The sequence below is a fragment of the Aotus nancymaae genome, unplaced genomic scaffold (genome assembly GCF_030222135.1).
Source record: "Aotus nancymaae isolate 86718 unplaced genomic scaffold, 86718_ANA_hifiasm-v0.15.2.pri h1tg000064l_1, whole genome shotgun sequence".
NCBI classification, from domain to species: domain Eukaryota; kingdom Metazoa; phylum Chordata; class Mammalia; order Primates; family Aotidae; genus Aotus; species Aotus nancymaae.
The window spans coordinates 31,472,233-31,491,713 of record NW_026988479.1 but is presented as its reverse complement, the minus strand read 5'-3'; the positions used below and the strand labels follow the sequence as shown (position 1 = coordinate 31,491,713).

The following is a 19,481-nucleotide window of genomic DNA, read 5'->3' as shown; positions in this document are numbered from 1 at the left end:
AACCCAATAAAGAAACAGAAGGAAAGGGCTAGAGAGATTATAGAACACGAGAGAGGAGAGAAGTCAACCATAGGTAACAACAGGAATGAAAGGAACACAGCGTGGCTCTGCCCCCCGCTGTCCTTACCCTGGAGCAGTCTTCCTTCATTGAATACACAGCGCTGATACCACAATCTCAATCAGGGTTAGTACAAGATGTGGTCGAATGATTCATTTAGAGAGAGGAGTTTACCCTGATATTTATTTACTCTGAACTCGATGAAAATAGTTTCACTGGCTGAATACGTCAACTCCAGCAAGTAACAGCAGGGTTTCCAGACATTCACAATATATTATTTGGAAGTCAAGGTGCTCACAAGAGAGTCTGATCCTATCACACCGGCAAGGAAAAGTGGTCTGAACAAGGAGGGAGTTTCTAATCCCTGGCAATATAGTTTTTATCAGGGAATTGTGCTTGCTCTAATAGGTGCCATTGCTTTATCAGTGAAAAAGAAGAATAAAGTGATTGCATCCCTATCCTCCTACACACCCTGGGCTCCATTAATACAACCACCAGCAAAGCTTTCTGAGCAAACCAATCTCACAGGATTTATATACTTAGTGAACCATGCTGACATGTTTCTCCCGAGTCCTACAGGCCTGTCTGAGAGGCAGGTCAGAGGCTACAGCTTACATGGTTTCCTTTATGTGAGGCACTTCACACTCTGCAACAGGAATCTCAAACAATAATGAAGACCTTTCTGTGTGGCAAACAACAGTGAAACAAAGGGAAATGCGGTATCTCTAGAAACATTTGGGGAACATAGGAAAAGTAACCCAGACAATTCCGAGTAAAACATCCTCTCCTTGGCTGGTTGTCTCAATTCTTCATTTTACCTTGATCTGCCTATTTCACTCTTTGTTGATTTGCCTGGGGCTACCTCAGTTCATCTGAACCATATGTATTAATATGTCTGACATATTTAAGTGCTTACTGTGTGAAAAGGACAATGCTAAGTGCATTATCCGTACGATCTCACAACACCCCATGAGGTGGATACCTTTTTTTTTTTTTTTTTTGAGACGGAGTTTCGCTCTTGTTACCCAGGCTGGAGTGCAATGGCGCGACCTCAGCTCACCGCAACCTCCACCTCCTGGGTTCAGACAATTCTCCTGCCTCAGCCTCCTGAGTAGCTGGGATTACAGGCACGCGCCACCATGTCCAGATAATTTTTTGTATTTTTAGTAGAGACGGGGTTTCACCATGTTGACCAGGATGGTCTCGATCTGTTGACATCATGATCCACCTGCCTCGGCCTCCCAAAGTGCTGGGATTACAGGCGTGAGCCACCGCGCCCGGCTGAGGTGGATACTTTTATCATGTCCATTTTAGAGATTAGAACATTGGGACACTTCTCTAAGGCCTCACAGCCAGGATCCCAGTGTGTGTTTGACTCAGACCCTGAGCTCGGTGCACAACATAACCATTTTTCTTCCACCTCAAGATGATCCCACCCTCCATTTTTTCTTTCTTCCTATTCTTCCCTTCCCTACAATCACCCTCTTCCTCTCTGATTCACAAATGTATGGCGTCCTCACCATGGAATGTGCATTGTTCAGACGACTAAGGTGAGTTCAAGGAGCCACAGTTTTTGTTGGGAGAAATCTCAAGGAAATATGTTCAGAGAAGAGTAAAGAAAGAGACCAGGAAAAAATGGGGAAACGGTGAAATGACTCAAATGCGCGGCCTTAAGGGAGACAGACAGAGTTGTTCTTAATGAAAAGGAAGAAGGTTGTGAAAACAGAAGAACATTCGGAGGTATCAGATCATCTTACAGATGGAAAACACGAGATCTGAAGATTAATGGGGCCAGGACCTGACCTGAGATTTCTGACCACCTCTACCTTTCCTCCTCTCTCAACCCCACTTCTGCCCCCGGTACCAGCACGTTCCTCAGACATGGCTTAGAAAACTATCCAAGACGCTCTAAACCAGAGGCGTTTCTGACTTCAGATTTTTTTGGATTTTGGAATATTTGTATTATACTTACCATTGAGCATTCCAAATCTGAAAATCCAAAATCTGAAGTGTTCCAGTAAGTATTTCCTTTGAGCATCATGTCAGTGCTCAAAAAGTTTCAAACTGTGGAACATTCCAGAGTTCAGATTTTTGGATTTGGGACGGTCAACACACGCACAGACAACAATGTAGTATGTGTCCGTGGAGACTTTTTAAAATAAAAAAGTAGAATTAAAGAGATGTCTTCATCAGAATAAGGCATATATAACACTTTGTTCTCTCTGAAGTTTATGTTAGTAATAAAATGACCATGCACAGGGCCTTGAACAAGCTTTGCTCCCTGGAATTACTCACCATCTCCACCTGGTCCCTTCACTCAACACTCCCGGCAGTAATGTCTCTGCAAGGAACAAATATGGGTTAAAAATAAGGCCTTAAGAGCCTGCCCCCTCCTTGCCTAGGAAATCTGAACCCTCAGGCAATGCCATTCTTACAAAATGTGCTTTCTGATTACTTCCAGAAGGCAGGGCAGGCTGACCCTGCTGTCTCCTGTGGTGAAGCGGCTAAAACAATTCTCTTCACCAAGGCCACAGAGTATCTGCACATTTCCAGTCCAACAATCTGTGCCCCGTGGCTTTGGCTGTTTCTAATACGTGTGTTTCATTCCTGTGCCAAGGGCTCCTCCCTCCACACTCACTGCCCAGTTTGTGGCGTGGCCACTTCTCTCCCTTCACTGCCTCCACCTCTGCCCTGGATTTCTTCCTCTGTATCCTTCCCCTTTCTTCTGCTTACTTTTTCCTCTTCAAATGTCAAGAGAGCTTGACTTTTCCCTACTTTACTTCCAGAAAAAGAGAGAAACTATTAAAGAGTTTCTACCAAGTTTCTGGCACTGCTCTTTATAATCCTGCAACCTGGAGTTGCTATTTCACTCCTCTTCTGCTCAGTGCTTGACGCATGCTAAATTTAGAGGAGTATGACACTCAAGCTCACGGAAGGCTCCTTTTCCATTGGCAGTGGGCTTGGCTATGGTTCATGCCAGTTCCTAATCTGTCTTGGCATTTTGCTCACTTATTAGGCACTTTAGAGGAAAAGAAAGTAAGATCACAGTCCGTCCTGATTTCTACACCCCGTTCCTTTCCTGAAGTCCTGTGGTCCCCAAGCAAGCCCTCCCCACAGCACCCCAACACAAAGATGAAATTAATAAGAAAAATGTTCATGAGCTATCTCTTAGAATAAAGATATCCTGCTACCAGTCATGTCTCAGTTCCCTTCTCCAAGTATAAGGCAGTGGAGGAAGAAAGAAAATTGCTGGCTGAAAATCCTGACCTACCAATAGGACAGAAAATGTGCCTACTCATTCTGGGTCCTGTGCAGAGGAAGAAATGAGAAACAGCGGCTCTCTACTTTTTTTTCAGGATTAACCTTACGCTCTTCTATTAGCTACTTGTTTAAAGATTGTAAGACACAAGTAAACGCACACCTGTTGTCACAGGGATCCACCCTAAGAGGTCTAGTCCCTCTTCAGCTACTCAAGAAGTATCCAAGATTCCATTCATTCATCCATCTCCCCAACCAGACTCCTGGCCAAGCCCCCTTCAGAAAAAAACAATGTTGTCACAGATTGCGGGGCTAGTCATCGTAAAGCAGTTGTAAGGTTTAGCTCGGCTTTGTCTGGACCAAACCAGTCTCTCGAAGGCAATGACATTGTACTGTGTGTTTTCTAAATGCTGTACAGAAAACAAGGTATAGCTTTCTTAGGAGAGGAAAAAGATCTATATTGCAATAGAGTTGATAAGGAAGAAGCAAAACTGAAGAGGAAAACTGAGATCCCTGTTGTGCTGAAAATTTTTTAAACTTTGATTTTTTATAAAAAGCTCTCTTTTTCAGTAAGGTGTAAAATAAAACCAAGTGATCAATGAAATAAGATTCACACCATTATGTCTCTGTCCTTTAAGAAGAATTTTGAGTAAACTGCCATTTTGTGTTACTTTTTAAATCTATGTTTCCTAAAATACAGAGGTACTTTTTGAGAGTAAAACTGCAAATTACTTCAAGTGAGAAAATTGGAAATGATTATAGAAACAGAATTACAAATGTTGATCCAGCATACTTCTAGGCAAATATATCACTGACAATCAAATCCCAGATAATGACAGTCAAACTCCCTATAAAAGATTTTAGAAACCCATACACACGTATCTGTTTCGACACTCTGAGAGTGTCATCCAACATAGAAACTTCAAACTCTGATTCCCTCCTAAAATGAGAGCCATTTTCTGCTAAAGAAAGAAAAAAAAGAAAGAAAAGAAAAACTTCTCCCTCTTAAAACTCTTGCAAAGCAAAGTATACAGACAGTTTCATCTAAAATTATCTTCCTTGCCAGTGAACGGTCCTTCCACGCAGAAAGGAAAAGTTACAGATTGTTGGAGCAGGGTGACAACGTAAGGAATTCACATGCTTCTCCTTACACAATAATGTTGCCAGCTAAATCCTAACTTAGGAAAAAAGTCTCTCTGCACTGCTGAAAATCAGACCTTAAAGGGGGAAAAGCACAGATGAGAGCCCCATATCAACTGTTGACAGGACTGGGTTGTAACTTGCTAATTCACACACACACATTAAAAACTCGGAGTGCCTGCAAACACAGCAGGCAGACAGCTTAGAGAGTGAACAGAGGCGTGCAAAGGCAAGAACTGAACAGTACCCTACCTCTCTTGTCCGGTTCACAAACCGGCCGATGAAAACCGCTGGCGATCCCAGGGCGTGCTGAGCAGCTCTGAAGGAGGTGGCCACTCGGCCCGCTGAGTGTGAGCAGGCCCAGCCTGTGCTCAGAAGCTGCCCCAGTCAGATTTTCCAACTGCAGAACTGCAGCCAAGTCCCTGCCCATGCCTGAAGAATTTCCTGAACAGCATTCCCGTTCTTTTTCTGACTGCTTTGAAACCGTACTCTGTACTTCAATATGGCTTTGTCAGACCGACTCACAGCTACTGGGCTGTCTCCAGCTATCAATGGGAAACACATGTGTCAAGCACAGGCTCACTCCTCTGCAACAGCGCTCATGGTGTCTGCCGGACTCATACTCACAACCAGAAAGGAAACTGCTTCTACCACCAATTCTGATTTTGCAGCCATTCTCCACACAGCCTCTGCTGTGCAGTGCTAGATGCTGGAGATAAGCCCTCTCTTCTGCTCAACACTGCCCCTTTTTCACTTGCTCCTTACACTTGAGTCCCCAGCTGACCCCTGTCAGCCCCCTGAGCTCTTGCCAGCCCTGATAACAAGCTTATTACAGCTGAGAGACATAAATTCTAATTTGATCTCCCTACCTGCAGCTTCCTAAGTCTTTGCTCAAAATTTGAGTTGCTGGAGGGGGAGCAATATTTTTAGCATTTCCAGACGGGTACGGTTCTTCGGAGTTGTTCCCTCAACCTGATACGTACATCTTTGGCTGCAGTAACTAAAAATAACGCAATTATTTTTTAGGCACTTGTGTTGCTCTCTGCTCTGTAACTGTGCTGGTCCAAAGATGTAACATTTTATAGGCTGTTGCAATGTGTGTTATGGTTATGAGAAATAGAAAAAAGAATGTACTTTGAATCAGAATGTGTCCTAATTCTGTGCACCTGTGATTATTTCTGGATGACACTCCCTCAAGACGCCCTGCGTACATACATTCTGCTGGATTTTGGGCTTTACCTTTGACATTTTCCCTTTCAATGCAACAAGAGGAATCTCAAAACAGGAGCAGGACACCCCTCTTCTCCCACACTGAAAACCCCCCATATGTAAAGAGCCAGAGCTAAGTTGTCAAGGTAACACTGTAGAAAAGCAGTGATTTTAAGAGAGGAGCATTTGTTTTGAACTGTTTCTTTTTTCTGTTTTTTTGGTAATAACATTTTACTTCCAAAAATCACACCCCATTAGCAACTTATTCAAAAGAACTGGCTTGCCTGATTGTAAGTGTTGTATGTTCTTGAAGGGATGTTGTAGATTCAGCGGGGTCTTGAGCTTAGCATCAAATTACAGTGGACACTTTCAGCAGGATTAGTTTTTCGGCTTGGGAAGCAGTGGTGGGGGTGCGTGGGAGGTGCTTGTACACATCTAAGGTCAGGATGCAATTACAGAATCAGATCTTTGGAGTTGGAAGACACCCCAGAGATCATCCAATCCAAATTAGTTTCTACCCTTTATTTTACAGAAGGAAGTAGAGGCCCAGAAAGATGAGATGACTTGTCCAGGGTTTTAAAGACAGTTAATACCACAGCTGAAGCTAGAAATGGGATTAGTGCTCTCTTTTTTTTTTTATTGTACTTTAAGTTCTGGGGTACTTGAGCAGATCTTGCAGGATTGTTGCATAGGTACACACACGTCATGGTGGTTTGCTGTCTCCATCCCTCCGTCACCTACATCAGGCATTTCTCCCAGTGTTATCCCTCCCCAACCTCCCCGCACCCCGCTGTTCCTTCCCTAGACCCTCATCCCCCAACAGACCCCGTGTGTGATGCTCCCCTCCCTGTGTCCATGTGTTCTCAATGTTCAACACCTGCCTGTGAATGAGAAAATGTGGTTTTGATTTTTTGTTCTTGTGTCAGTTTGCTGAGAATGATGGTTTCCAGGTCTCTAAAAAGGACACGAACTCATCGTTTTTTATGGCTGCATAGTATTCCATGGTGTATATGTGCCACATTTTCTTTGTCCAGTGTATCACTGATGGGCATTTGGGTTGGTTCCAGGTCTTTGCTATTATAAACAGTGCCACAATGAACATACAAGTGCATGTGTCTTTATAATAGAACTATTTATAATCCTTTGGGTATATACCCAGTAATGGGATTGCTAGGTCAAATGGAATTTCTATTTCTAGATCCTTGATGAATCGCCACACTGTCTTCCACAATGGTTGAACTAATTTACACTCCCACCAAGAGAGTAAAAGTGTTTCTATTTCTCCACATCCTCTCCAGCATCTGTTGGCTCCAGATTTTTTAATGATCGCCATTCTAACTGGCATGCTCTCTTTTTCTATGTGCTTTCTCTACTGCAGCATAATTTGGGAAGGTGATATCATCTAGCCTTATAATCAGATGGCCTGGGTCTAATCTTAGCTCTGCATCTTACTGGCTATAAACCCTGATCAGCTTTCTTAACCTCTCTCCATCTGTTTCTGCATCTGTGAAATGGGAACAATAATAGAATCCACCTATAGAATTGGTAAGGATTCAGTGAGATAATCTATGTAAACTATTCATTACTGCCTACAAATACATTTCGGTTTATTTTATTTTTAATGGAGCAAAAGCCAAACCTTTTCTCTAACCTAAAAGCAAAATTGTACTCTTCTCATCTAATGTGAGTTCTAGAGTAAAGTATTTGAGTGGCGAGTTTTCTGCTGCTTTAACTTTATGTAATAGGTGCCTATCACCTTAAACTTGGAGAACTGTCCTGAAGCCTTGTTGGAACATTAAGCCAGCCACACAGCTACCTTCCATTTATTCCCTAAACATAACACTGAAGTTCTTTCCTTGAGATTAACTCACAGAAAAGAAAAACAACGATATCAAATCCGTAGTCAGTTACATGAGGCTGAACAAAATGCCATTCTAGGGAACTGGCCTTTCTCTTTATACCTTAAGAGCTCAAAATTACCACTCTATAAATAGAAGACTATTAACAATTGCGATATCCATGTTTGGAAACTGCAACATCCTAAATTAACAACAATAGCAAAATAAAATTCCACAAATCGAGGAAGAAATCTTTCTGAGAAAATAGCTGCTACAAATTCTAAAGAATCAGATTTCTAAGTGGGGTTTCACAGCCTTTGTCTTAGAGCCAGTGGTAGCAAATGGCTAATGAACCCCTTATTGGTTGTTATTCACGTTTTGTGCCCAGCTTCTTTTGGGGGAAACAGAAGAAATTTTAAATAATCGAAGAAGTTAATTTTGAATGTTCTGGTTATCAGTTTAAAAAAAAACCAACAACAGAAAAACAAACTCGGACTTAGCCTTAATCAATGCTGATATGATTCACGAGACCCTGCGCCCGTGTCTCCCCAGAGACCTGCTGTATGGCTCATTTCAGTGTGGACATCTGGAGAGATCTCAGTCTGAGACCCAGCTTTATTACTGCTAGCTAGAAAATCCTGAAAACTTACTTAATTCTTCTAATATTAAGACACATCACGCAAAACTTGAAAAAGAAAGCCAAAAGTTAGTTATGTTTTTATTTTTTCAGTATCACATGTGGGAACTGCTTAACAGGCCCTCTCAAGAGGAATTTAAGGGGAATGTCATTTGTTGAACTTAGTTTGCTATTGAAAAAGGTTTCCACATTTAGTATAGGTACATGTTAACTTGGAGACTTTTATCCAATGAAGATGCAAATAATTTCTTTTCAGTCGAGAAAATGACCTCAAATGTGATAATTTATTGCCCTTAAGGACATTACCAGTCTTGTACCCAGGTAGCAATCTCTGCTAACAAACCTATACATAAGGACCTCCTCTGATGTTATTGGAACCGGTCTTACCATCACACCAATTCCCCTATTGAGGAGTCACATAAAATGTCTGATATATCTTCATTTCATATTTACATGTCATGTTTTTAACTTGTTTAAAATTATAATTAGACAGTTTCATTCTTTTCACCTATGTAATGAGTGTTACGAATATCATGTGAGACAATGTGTAATAAGCACTTAGCAAAATGCATGTCACACAGAAAATGATCAAACTATGTGAGCACCGCTAGTATATAATACAATAGGACTGTCCTTGGTTCTCAGTTTTGCAAAGGACTCCTCATGAGTCTCCTTCCTATCACACCGTTTTTATCCTTAGCATTAGATTCCCGAATCCCCTCTACACTGGCTGCTCCTGCTGAAATCCTTCCATACGTGGTGACCTCTTTGCTTCTCAGATTTCAACTTTTAATATTCCAAAATTACAACTAAAATATGTCTCCCTATAACACATTCTATGATCGCTAATCACAGAAGTTGGTTAAAAATTATAATCTTGAGGATCATGTGAACCAAAAAACTTCATTCTTCACTTGAACATAAACTCCACAAGGGCAAGGATTTTTGTCTACTTCATTTTCTGCCATTTCTCCAATGCCTAGGATGGGTATATCGTAGACCCTCATTTTTATCCATTGAATAAATAACATCTTTTGACTTACTTGAAAACTGAGATTCCTACATCATCCTTTTCAAAACATATTTTGACTGTGGATTAAACATATCTGGAGCTACTGGACCATTCCTCTCCATTGTGGTTTAGATTACCTTTGTCACCTGGTTGGCTTCTTTCCTGGGAATATTTCAGTTTCCTTAATTTCCTCCTAGAGTGAGGTGCTGAGAAGTGAACAAACTTTTCAGGTATACTGGGTCTAATGCAAAGAGAGCAGGAACTCCCTCTCTCATTCAGAAACTATACTTTTAGTAGTACAATCCATGAACATACTAGGTTTGGAGAAAATAACCTGGAATCACACTGTGTCAAGTCAGCTTGGACCACTCTATGACAGGTACTAGTATTAACCTCATCTCCCACATCACTTATATCTATGATTTTGAAGCCTAGACTTACGTTAGAATTATCTGGTATAGGTTTTAAGATGACTCGAGCCAGGGTCCCACCCCAGAGGTTTGGATTCTATTAGAATCATATGGCCACCAGGCAACAGTATTTTTTAATCCTCTCAGATAATTCTAATATGAGCCAGACTTAAGAATTACTAAGTTACAGGATCTGTTTTTTGTTTTTTTGTTTTTTGGTTTTTTTTTAGGTGGAGTCTCACTTTGTCACCCAGGCTGGAGTGCAGTGGCATGATCTCTGCTCACTGAAACCTCCATCTCCCAGGTTCAAGCGATTCTCCTGCCTCAGTCTCCTGAATAGCTGGGATTACAGGCACACACATCACGCCTGCCTAATTTTTGTATTTTTAATAGAGACAGGGTTTCACCATGTTGGCCAGGCCAGTCTTGAACTCCTGACCTTGTGATCCACCCTCCTTGGCCTCCCAAAGTGCTGGGATTACAGGTGTGAACCACAGCACCTATCCATTACAGGATCTTTTAAAACATAAACCTGATTGTACCACTCTATGACCTCCAATCTTTAAATGACTGCCCATTGCCTAAAAGAGAACAGCAGTAACCTCAACTGGTCCCTCGCACATTTGCTGAGCCTCATCTGCTGCCACTCCCTCATTCTTCTAATCCCTCAAATAAATCACGTATCTTTCCACTTTAGGAGCATGAAGGAAAGCTGTTCTCATCTTCCGAAAAGACTTTACTGTTTTCTAGAAATTGCCCTCACTTTTTTCATGCAGTTAACTCTTATTTGGCCTTCAAATTTAACTTCCACTATCACTTCCTCTAGAATTCATTTTACCCTGAACCCTAAGACCCAACAGTCCCGTGTTATATAAGCCTATAGACTAGCACTTATTTTAGTTGTATATACATATTTGTATTTTTATCTGATTTATATCAGTCTTTCCTGAAAGATAATGAATATTCTCCACGAGGGCAGACACCTGGCCTGCTTTCCCCAGGTTGTATCCTATTCCTTACACCGTGCCTAGCTTGTAGGAAGTGCACAATAGATATTTTTAAGTAATCAAATGCAGTTTTTTAAATTAAAAATACAAGTACAGGAATATGCATATAACCCAACTTTCTATATCTTGACTTTTTAGATTTTATTTCCTCTTTCTGACCTGCTAAAATAGTGTGTTGTACTAGGAAACCAAGTTGTCTCGTAAAATATAAAAAGACTCTTGTTAGAAATTAGCAAGTCAGTTGTCAGGCAAAGCCTGTAGGGCCTGAAATACAAGCTAGGCTGTGAATATAGGGAGTGTGGTCTGTTGTGCCACTGACTTGGGGTGGAGGGTGGGGTAGGTTGAGGCAATACAGTGAAGTCATACAGAGGCGCAGAGCAGCTACAGCAAAAGCCTGAAAAGAGGCATTCATCGGGACCCTTTTGGTTACAGCAGATAGAACTCATTCAAATTAGCCTAAGGGAAAAAGGGGGTTGGGGGGACAGATGTACTCAATCATAAAACTGTAAAGGCAAGAAGTGGATGTGAAGGCAGGACTGAGAGTAATAGTTGAAATATAATCAAGCCTCTAGGCTTCTCTTGGCTTCACCCGCAGTTTTACTCTCTCCACTGGCTGGTAAGACACCTACCGGAAGTCACAAGCTCACTATCCCTGGGAAAATTGATCTTCTCCAGCTTGAGCCACATGCTCATCCATCCCAGAACAAATCTCTGTGACCAGGAGAATGGGGTCCTCATGCTGGTCCTATCTGGCTCCTATAACAACCCTGGAGGCAAAAAGAAAGGGTCACCTCCATCTTACCAAAATGGCTGAGTAGGATTATTAGGAAATTGAGAAAAGGTGTTGGGTAAATTAAAGTATCATGTGAATTATAGATGACAAAATACCGGAGACTGACTTTAGCATCTTGCCCAGAGAAGGTAATTTTTTTTAATTTTTTTAAGAAATATTATGAGGCAATATTTAGGCAAAGCATAGAAAAGCTATTTATTCTATGAAAGCCCAAAACAGTTGAGTTAGACTTAAACTAATGGCAGATGATTAGGACAGTAACACGATGCTGGCCTTTCATCTGAGAGTTTATTTCATAAGTAATACCTGATGGGAAATGACACTCACTCTGCTTTGGCTCTTCAAAACAGAGTAAATCCAATGGTACTTTTCCATGGCCAAGGGCAAAATTATCTGACTGACTTTGAAGAGACATTATTGTGGGAGGAATCTGGACTAGGAAGTTTGGCCCAGTGACAAAACAGTGACCCAAACATTTTAAGAATATCTCTATTGGCCAGACACAGTGTCTAAGCTGAAGTCATCTTCTGTTTTGGAAATTCAAATATATACCTGGTACACAATGAGGGATTCTCAAGCTAAGTCATTACATTCAGAAGGAACTCATACATTTGATAATTAATTTAATGTGATTAGTAATGAAATGTATTGCAAACATAACTTTTTAAAGGAAATTAATTAAAGAGCATGAAGCAAATACTGATATAGCTGAATTGATGGCTTCATGTATCCTGTTTCTTTTCAATGAAAAACACTGACCAATTCTTTTAAAGTTCTTTCTGGTCCATAATTTCTCATTGCATTATAGCTTATGTAAGTAAGCTCTTGAAATACACATTTTTATTTGAAAATAAAATTTATTGATCGATAAAAGGAGGTTAGACTGCATGATAGGCACTCCATAATAGGCAGAAATAAATAAGACTTGTGCTTTAAAAATGCATAGCATCACTCATCTTTACTTTTACAATCATATCAGTGCTCAGTGGTATAAGACACAACTGTTGGGAGCAGAAATTCCACACTAATGGTAAACTTCTTGAATGAGGAGTGCTGGTTGAAACTAAAGGCCAAGCCTCAAAATCCAACCTTAAAACCCAACAGTTGTACATACACACACACACACATACACATACAAATCAAAGGCTGCAAAGGCAAATAATTCAGCATTATACATTTCAAATGATTTAATCTTTAGGAGGTATTTACTAGATATGTGAAAGAGACATAATCGGGCAAATCCCACAACTGGCAGTGTCTGGCACATAATAGTTGTTTCATAAGTGTTATTTCACTACTAATGAACATTGCTAGTAATTCCTGATATCCTTTCTGCAATACGTTGCACAGAAAATAACTTTATATAATTTTAAAGCTCTCAGATGGTTAGCTGTACCATATTCTGATGTATAAGGAAATAATATGTCATCAACTCCAACCTTTTCATTACCTATATGAGACAATTGAGAACTGAAAAGAAGTGATATGGTCAAAATCACACAGAGAGGTAATAGAGGAGAGTTGGACAAAAGATTGCCATTTTCTGATACCTAGCTGCCTCCTGGGGCAAAGACTGTGATTCTAGGAGATGATTCATTTATTGCATCATTTACTTCACTCACTTGAGGAAATTTCTGCTGGGGCTTCACTTCCTAAAATACAATTTATGTTTCAAGATGCATTATCTGGTTACCTACATCTCTCCTTACTTCTTCTTAAGCAATGACGAAGTCCTTTTTAGGATTCCTAAGTAGTAAGCTAATAAAAACTAAATGTAAATGGATAAGGCTATTAAAAAATTAAGACACGAGTCCAAAAATAGAACGCTATCATTCCAAGTTAAAGGCAGGTGAAAATGGTCTCATTTGCCTTTACCCTTGCACTTAACAGATCAAGTGCTCATTAAATATCTGCTGGAATGAACTGAAGAAAAACATTCCTGTATCTTCAGTGGATTGTAGGGTTTAATGGTAAGGAATTTTCCCCAAGGCTTCCATTTTGATCAACTTCAACACAGTTTCAACACCCTGAGCCTCATCTCTCGTAATTAGCTGAAACTGTTAGAAGCAACAGACTAGGCCAATCTGGCTTAGCTGCATTATATCGTATCTTAGGATGGAGTGCTGATACAATAGATGCAAAGGAATATATATCATGTAAAATGCACTTAGGGGCTTCAGTGGCATGCCCTGCTTCTCCCCACCAAAAAGCAGAAAGAAATGGACAAAAACAGAAAAATAAAAGCATAAAGAGACAGACTGGCTACTTGATGAGCATATTAGACTCCAACTCAGCTATGCTGTATATCTAATGAAAGAAGATTGCATCCAAGAGGTCATCCATGAGGCCAGGCATGGTGACTCACGCCTGTAATCCCGGCACTTTGGGAGGCTGAGGCAGATGAATCACCTGAGGTCAGGAATTCAAGACCAGCCTAGCCAACAAGGTGAAACTCTGTTTCTACTAAAAATACAAAAATGAGCCAGTCAAGGTGACATGTGCCTGTAATCCCAGCTACTCAGGAGGCTGAGGCAGGAGAATCACTTGAACCAGAGAGGCGGAGGTTGCAGTGAGCTAAGATCATACCACTGCATGCCATCCAGCTTGGGTGACAGAGTGAGACTTCATCTAAAAAAAAAAATAAGTCATCCATGGATGCGTAGAAGAAATTAGAGCCATAAAAAAGTAGGAGGAGTTCATTCCAGGGATTGGAGATATGATACATACAAAACAGGGTCCTCATCCTCAAGGTACTTACAAGACTTTGTGGGGAGGACTTTCACTGTCTCTAGTACCACTGAGAAAATTATAAAATTATACCTGTTGGGCTGACTTAACCTGCTGCCATTAAGGAATCCTTTTTCTCTAACTCTCCTTTTTCTGAGTTTAAATGCATTAATTATCCTTTTCATTATGTTCCTTCTTGTCGTGTAGATCTTCTTGGAGGAGAGAAGATGTAGCTATTCCTGTGCATGTAGTACTATTTCTCATGACAAATTTAAAAAATACTTCTATGAAGACATCGGCCCAGGAACTGCCTGTCTAGCCTCGGAATGGTGCCACCTTTGTTACTGATAATTGTAGCCAAGGATAATCTCAAAACAATCACGTTATCCTCTTCATTTTTCCTTTAACAATCTTTGTTTTGCTTTACCTCCCCAAATATGGACATAGTTACTATGACATGTGTATTTTCATTGCAATGTCCATTCCTGAATAAATGTTGTTTTCTTTTCTTTTTTTTTTTTAAATGGTATTTCTAATTTAGACATCAATGTCATGAAGTGGTTAATGTCTGAGTCTATCATTGAGAGATAGAACCTCTCTTGCTGAGTTGATAGAATCAGCTTTCTAAGTCTGTTCACTGAACTTGTGAAAGACGTTCTGTGAGAACGCCATGGAAAGAGACTTGCTCATGAATAACTACTGTAATATCTTTAAATTCTCAGACATAGAATGTAGAATAATGAATTAGTAAGGGTTTACAGTTAGATAAATGGGTCAATTCTTTATCCATGCAATTTGTCATATTCATAAGAGACCATGGGTACTGAGCCACTTCATTTCATCCTCTCTAAGATCGTATCATACATCAATATTTTATCCCGAAGAAACACTTAAAAATTCTATTATTAGAAGAGCCACAGCAATACTGGAGCTCAATGTAAAAGGTGAAGTCAAACTTCAGTTTGTAGTGACATGATTAGCATCAGTACAATTTCTGCTTTTTAAGAGCAAAAGCAAAATATAGAACATTTCCACACTGAAAAACTATAATTGAGGTTTTGGAAAGACTTTTGAAGTTCACTGCATTTCAACACATTGTGTGAATATATAATTTGGAAACCACAGCCTTTAAGTTTTAACACCATTAAATTGAAAGTATTCTTAACATTCAGTTATGGTAAACTGCGTAAGGGAAAACTTTTGAAATTGCCATCATATTTGTGATTTATAGAAGTTAGAATTTCTTGGCTCTGGTGTGGAATTTGGCAGTCTGGATTATTGTCCTCTTTTTCAGGAGAAGATCCTGTTATTAAACTCTCTTATCCTTGAGTCCTCCTCTGTCAAGTAGGACAGCAGCCATCTCCTATGGCTGTGCAAGGCCTTAACAAAATAATCTCAGTAAAAGTAGCTCTTACATACATAACAACAGCTAACATGCATCAAATGCTTACTGTGCTCTTACATAGAGTAATATTTGAACATTTAAAAATGTTCAAATATTAGCAGATATTATTAAATTATCTATTTTGTGAGCCACCCCATTAGTTGATATATAAATAGATTCAGAACAGGCATGCTTTGGTGGCAAGTATTTACATTAAAAGCCAACCGAATTCTACCCTTGTTTTTGCCATTTTTCCAGTGACTTAATTATCACAATAAATTCTTATGACTTAGAGGGTACATTTACAGGTCAATTTCATTGCTGTAACTTTTTATAGCAAACCTATGTCTTCTAGTTTACTTCTTCAGTAAGAAAATTATGTTCAATAATAATTCTTTAATGGATCCTCTCTTTAATTGAATTCAGGCCTCTATTATCAATCATCTTGGTTGGACAATCATTTACTGTCTTTACCTTCCCTCATTCAATCCTTTGACAATGCACTCTTCAATCTTCAGACAGTGTTGGTTTCACTCTTAGGCTAAATAGTTAGAAAGTTATTTCTCACAGGATAAAGTGTGAACTTTCCAATACCATTTACTGAAGAGGCAATCCTTTCTCCATTGTGTAATCTTGGTATCTTTGTCAAAAAAATTGACCACACATTGTGCACATGTTATTTCTTAGCTCACTATTCTGTTCTGTGTTATTTATGTGTCTGTGTTTATGCAAGTACCAAACTGTTTTGATTACAATATCTTTGTAATATAATTTGAAATCAGGAAGTGTGCTGCCTCCAACTTCGTTCTGCTTGCTAAAGATTGTTTTTAGCTATTTGAGGTCTTTTGTGATTCCTATTCTTTTTGTGTTTTTCTATTCCTACAAAAAATACCATTGAAATTTTGGTAGAAATTGAATTTAATCTGTAAATCACTCTGGGTAGTATGGACATTCTGACAATATTAATTATTCTAATTTATGAACACAGGCCATTTTCCATTTAATTATGTCTTCTTCAATTTCTTTCATCAATGTTTTATAGTTTCTAGTGTATAGATCTTGCACTTCCTTGATTAAATTTATTTCTATTCATATTTTTGATGCCACTGTAAAGGGAAATGTTTTCCTGATTTCTTTCTTGGAAAGTTTGTTATTAGTGTACAGAAACTCATCTGGCTTTTGTATATTGATTTTGTATCCTGCAACTTTACCAAATTCATTTATTAGTTCTAGCAGTTTTTTGGTGAAGTTGTTAGGACTTTCTAAGTATAAATTAATATACTCTACAAACAGAGACAGTTTTACTTCTTCCTTTCTGATATGGATGACTTTTATTTTTTTTCTTCCTCAATTGCTCTGGCTAGTAAACCATATACTTGATAAGGGGTTAATATCCAAAATATTTAACAACTCATAAAACTTGATAAGAAAAAAAAAATAATCTGAATAGAAATGGGCAAAGACATGAATAAATATTTTCCCAAAGAAGACATACAAATGGCCAACAGGTATATGAAAAGGTGCTCAATGTCACGAATCATCAGGGATATGCAAACCAGAACCACAGTGAGGTATTATCTCACATCTGTTAGTATGGCTACGATCAAAAAGACAAAAGAAAAAACATGCATTGTCGAGGATATACAGAAAAGGGAACCCCTGCATATTGTTGATGGAAAAGGAAATTGTTATGATAATTATTAAAAACAGCATGGGGATTCCTAAAAATATATATAAACGGAACTATCATATGATCCAACAAACTCACTTCTGTGTACATAGCCAAAGGTAAAAATCACTGTCTTCAAGAGATGTTTGCCCTCCCATGTTCTTTGCAGCATTATTCATAATAGCCACAACATGAAAATGACTTAAGCATCCATCAACTGATAAGTGATTAAAGAAAATGTGATTGATACAGTACAGTACCATTCAGCCTTAAAAACAAAGTAAATCCTGCTGCCATTTGTGACAACATGGATAAATCTGAAGGATATTGTGTTAAGTGAAATAAGCCAGACACAGAAAGACAAATACTGCATGATTCTACTTATATGTGGGATCTAAAAACCAATTCAGACTCAAAGTAACAGAGAGTAGAATGGTGGTCACAAGGGGGTGGTAGATAGGGTAAAGGAGAGATATTGGTGAAAGAGTAGAAATATTCACTTACCAGATGACTAGGTCTTGGAGACTTAATGGACATGGTAACTATAGTTAGTAATAATGCATTGTATCCTTAGAATTTGCTAAGAAAGGTTTCAAGTGTACTTACCACACACAGAGAAAAAAATGTTAACTATGTGAGGTAGTGGCTATGTTAATTAGATTGACTGTGGTGCTGATTTCTCAACATATACATACGTCAAATGATTACACTGTACACTTTAAATATCTACTATATTTGTTAACCATACCTCAATGAAGCTAGGGAAAGAAGTAATGCAACTGAAAAAATCCATAATCTTACTAATATGAATTGTAAGGCACTGAATGGAATGCACCCTATGCCTCCTATATAACTGCTGAAGGAAATAGCTGACAGGTCCCCTCTTCCACAAGGATTCTCTTCCCTCTTTACCCAATTCTTCTGTTAAGTCTTCTATTTTCTACAAAAATCTTATGATTTTCCTTTCATATTCCTTGCCATTATTTATTGTTGTCACTTAGCTATCTGACTGTTCAGCTAGACTGTCAGCTGTTGAGAACAACGCGCCATGTCCGTTCTGTACATCTGTGTTCACCAAGGTCTAACATACTACCTAGGCTGGAGTAGACACTATAGTAATTGCTAGATGATGGAATAAGGGATGGAGGGAAGACCAGAAAACTGTACCCAAAGTGATGGTATTGGTAATTATAATACTAGTGGATTAGACAGTTTAATACAATACAATGTCTATATTACAGTTAATTTTGATTCATAAATCTTAATCTTAAATTTTCATTTATTTTATGCTCTCCCTAAATACCTAAAGTGCTTACTGATCCATGCAGCTTACATCTAAATTTTCTTCTCAGGTTTAGTCTTTATAGACTAAGTTTCAGAAGATAGAAAATGTTTAAACTGCTATATTGATTATCATAGCCTTGAATATCACATACTTAAACTGCAATAAATCTCACCAATACAGTGACCCTCCTATGGATTTGGCCTTTTGTTTATGTTTCATAAATTTTGTATTTTTGACTAAACTGGCTTTTTCCCTAAGCACTCTTTATTGTGTATAACTACAGGGATCATGAACCATATCATAGAACTGCAATTTCTGAAGATTTTCAGGTGTAGTGGGCTAAGATTTCAGGATGTATAAAAAGGTGATAATAGAAAAGATGCCTAAATACTTAATTGAAAAAACAAGTAGAATGTCTTGGCCTGTGCTGTATTTTAATGCATATTTTCATGAAGTTAAAATGAACAGCATTTACAAATTCCAGAATGAATTACACATTAGTAGCAAAATCTAAAATTCACATTGTGGAGTCTACATTTACAAATGAATAAATTGTTACTGGCATTTACTTAATGGAGACACCTACCATTTTAGCAGACTATGATCCTAGTACCCTAAAATGTTATGAACCAACAAAGTAGCCATTTAAGTAACAACATCCTTCATCTATTAAGACAGATAGCTTTACTACCTCAAATCAGATTTTCCACAGACATTTGGAGGTACTTAGATTTATTTCAGGAGACTTTACCCTTATGGACATAATGTTTTGTGGTTAGAATTGGAGAAGAGGCATAGGCTGTCTTTATCAGCATAATATTTATATATAATCACAGCAGCCAACATTTACTAAGTATTCTCTGTGTACTAGTTGCTTTAATTACAGAATCTCTCTTTATCTCACACACACAAAAATCACAGAACGATAAAGCCAACTACTTCTAGAGAAAAGGCAGAAAAAATAAAGAAATAGGAAACAAAAAGGGGTGGGAAATCAAGTATAAGTTACATGCCACTTTAACATTCTCTTTTAAATCTGAATCTTTTAAAATTT

General features: G+C 38.7%; 1 protein-coding gene across 6 annotated transcripts in view; it reads right to left on the bottom strand.

Moving 5' to 3' along the window:
* Positions 1-19,481, bottom strand: part of SGCD (sarcoglycan delta) — a 669,010-nt gene that overhangs the window by 444,052 nt on the left and 205,477 nt on the right. The window contains exons 1-2 of one of the 6 annotated variants that reach the window (XM_012433867.2): positions 4,709-5,011; positions 2,354-2,399 (exon numbers count right to left, since the gene is read on the bottom strand). The exons of 1 other annotated variant lie outside the window; for it this stretch is intronic. In XM_012433867.2, the coding sequence (XP_012289290.1) occupies positions 2,354-2,356 (3 nt within the window). In that variant the 5' untranslated portion in view covers positions 2,357-2,399; positions 4,709-5,011. Of the gene's footprint in view, positions 1-2,353; positions 2,400-2,493; positions 2,735-2,791; positions 2,849-2,875; positions 2,895-4,708; positions 5,012-19,481 lie in introns of those variants that run through there. 4 more of the 6 variants (XM_012433870.3, XM_012433868.3, XM_012433871.3 and 1 more) reach the window with 4 other exon arrangements.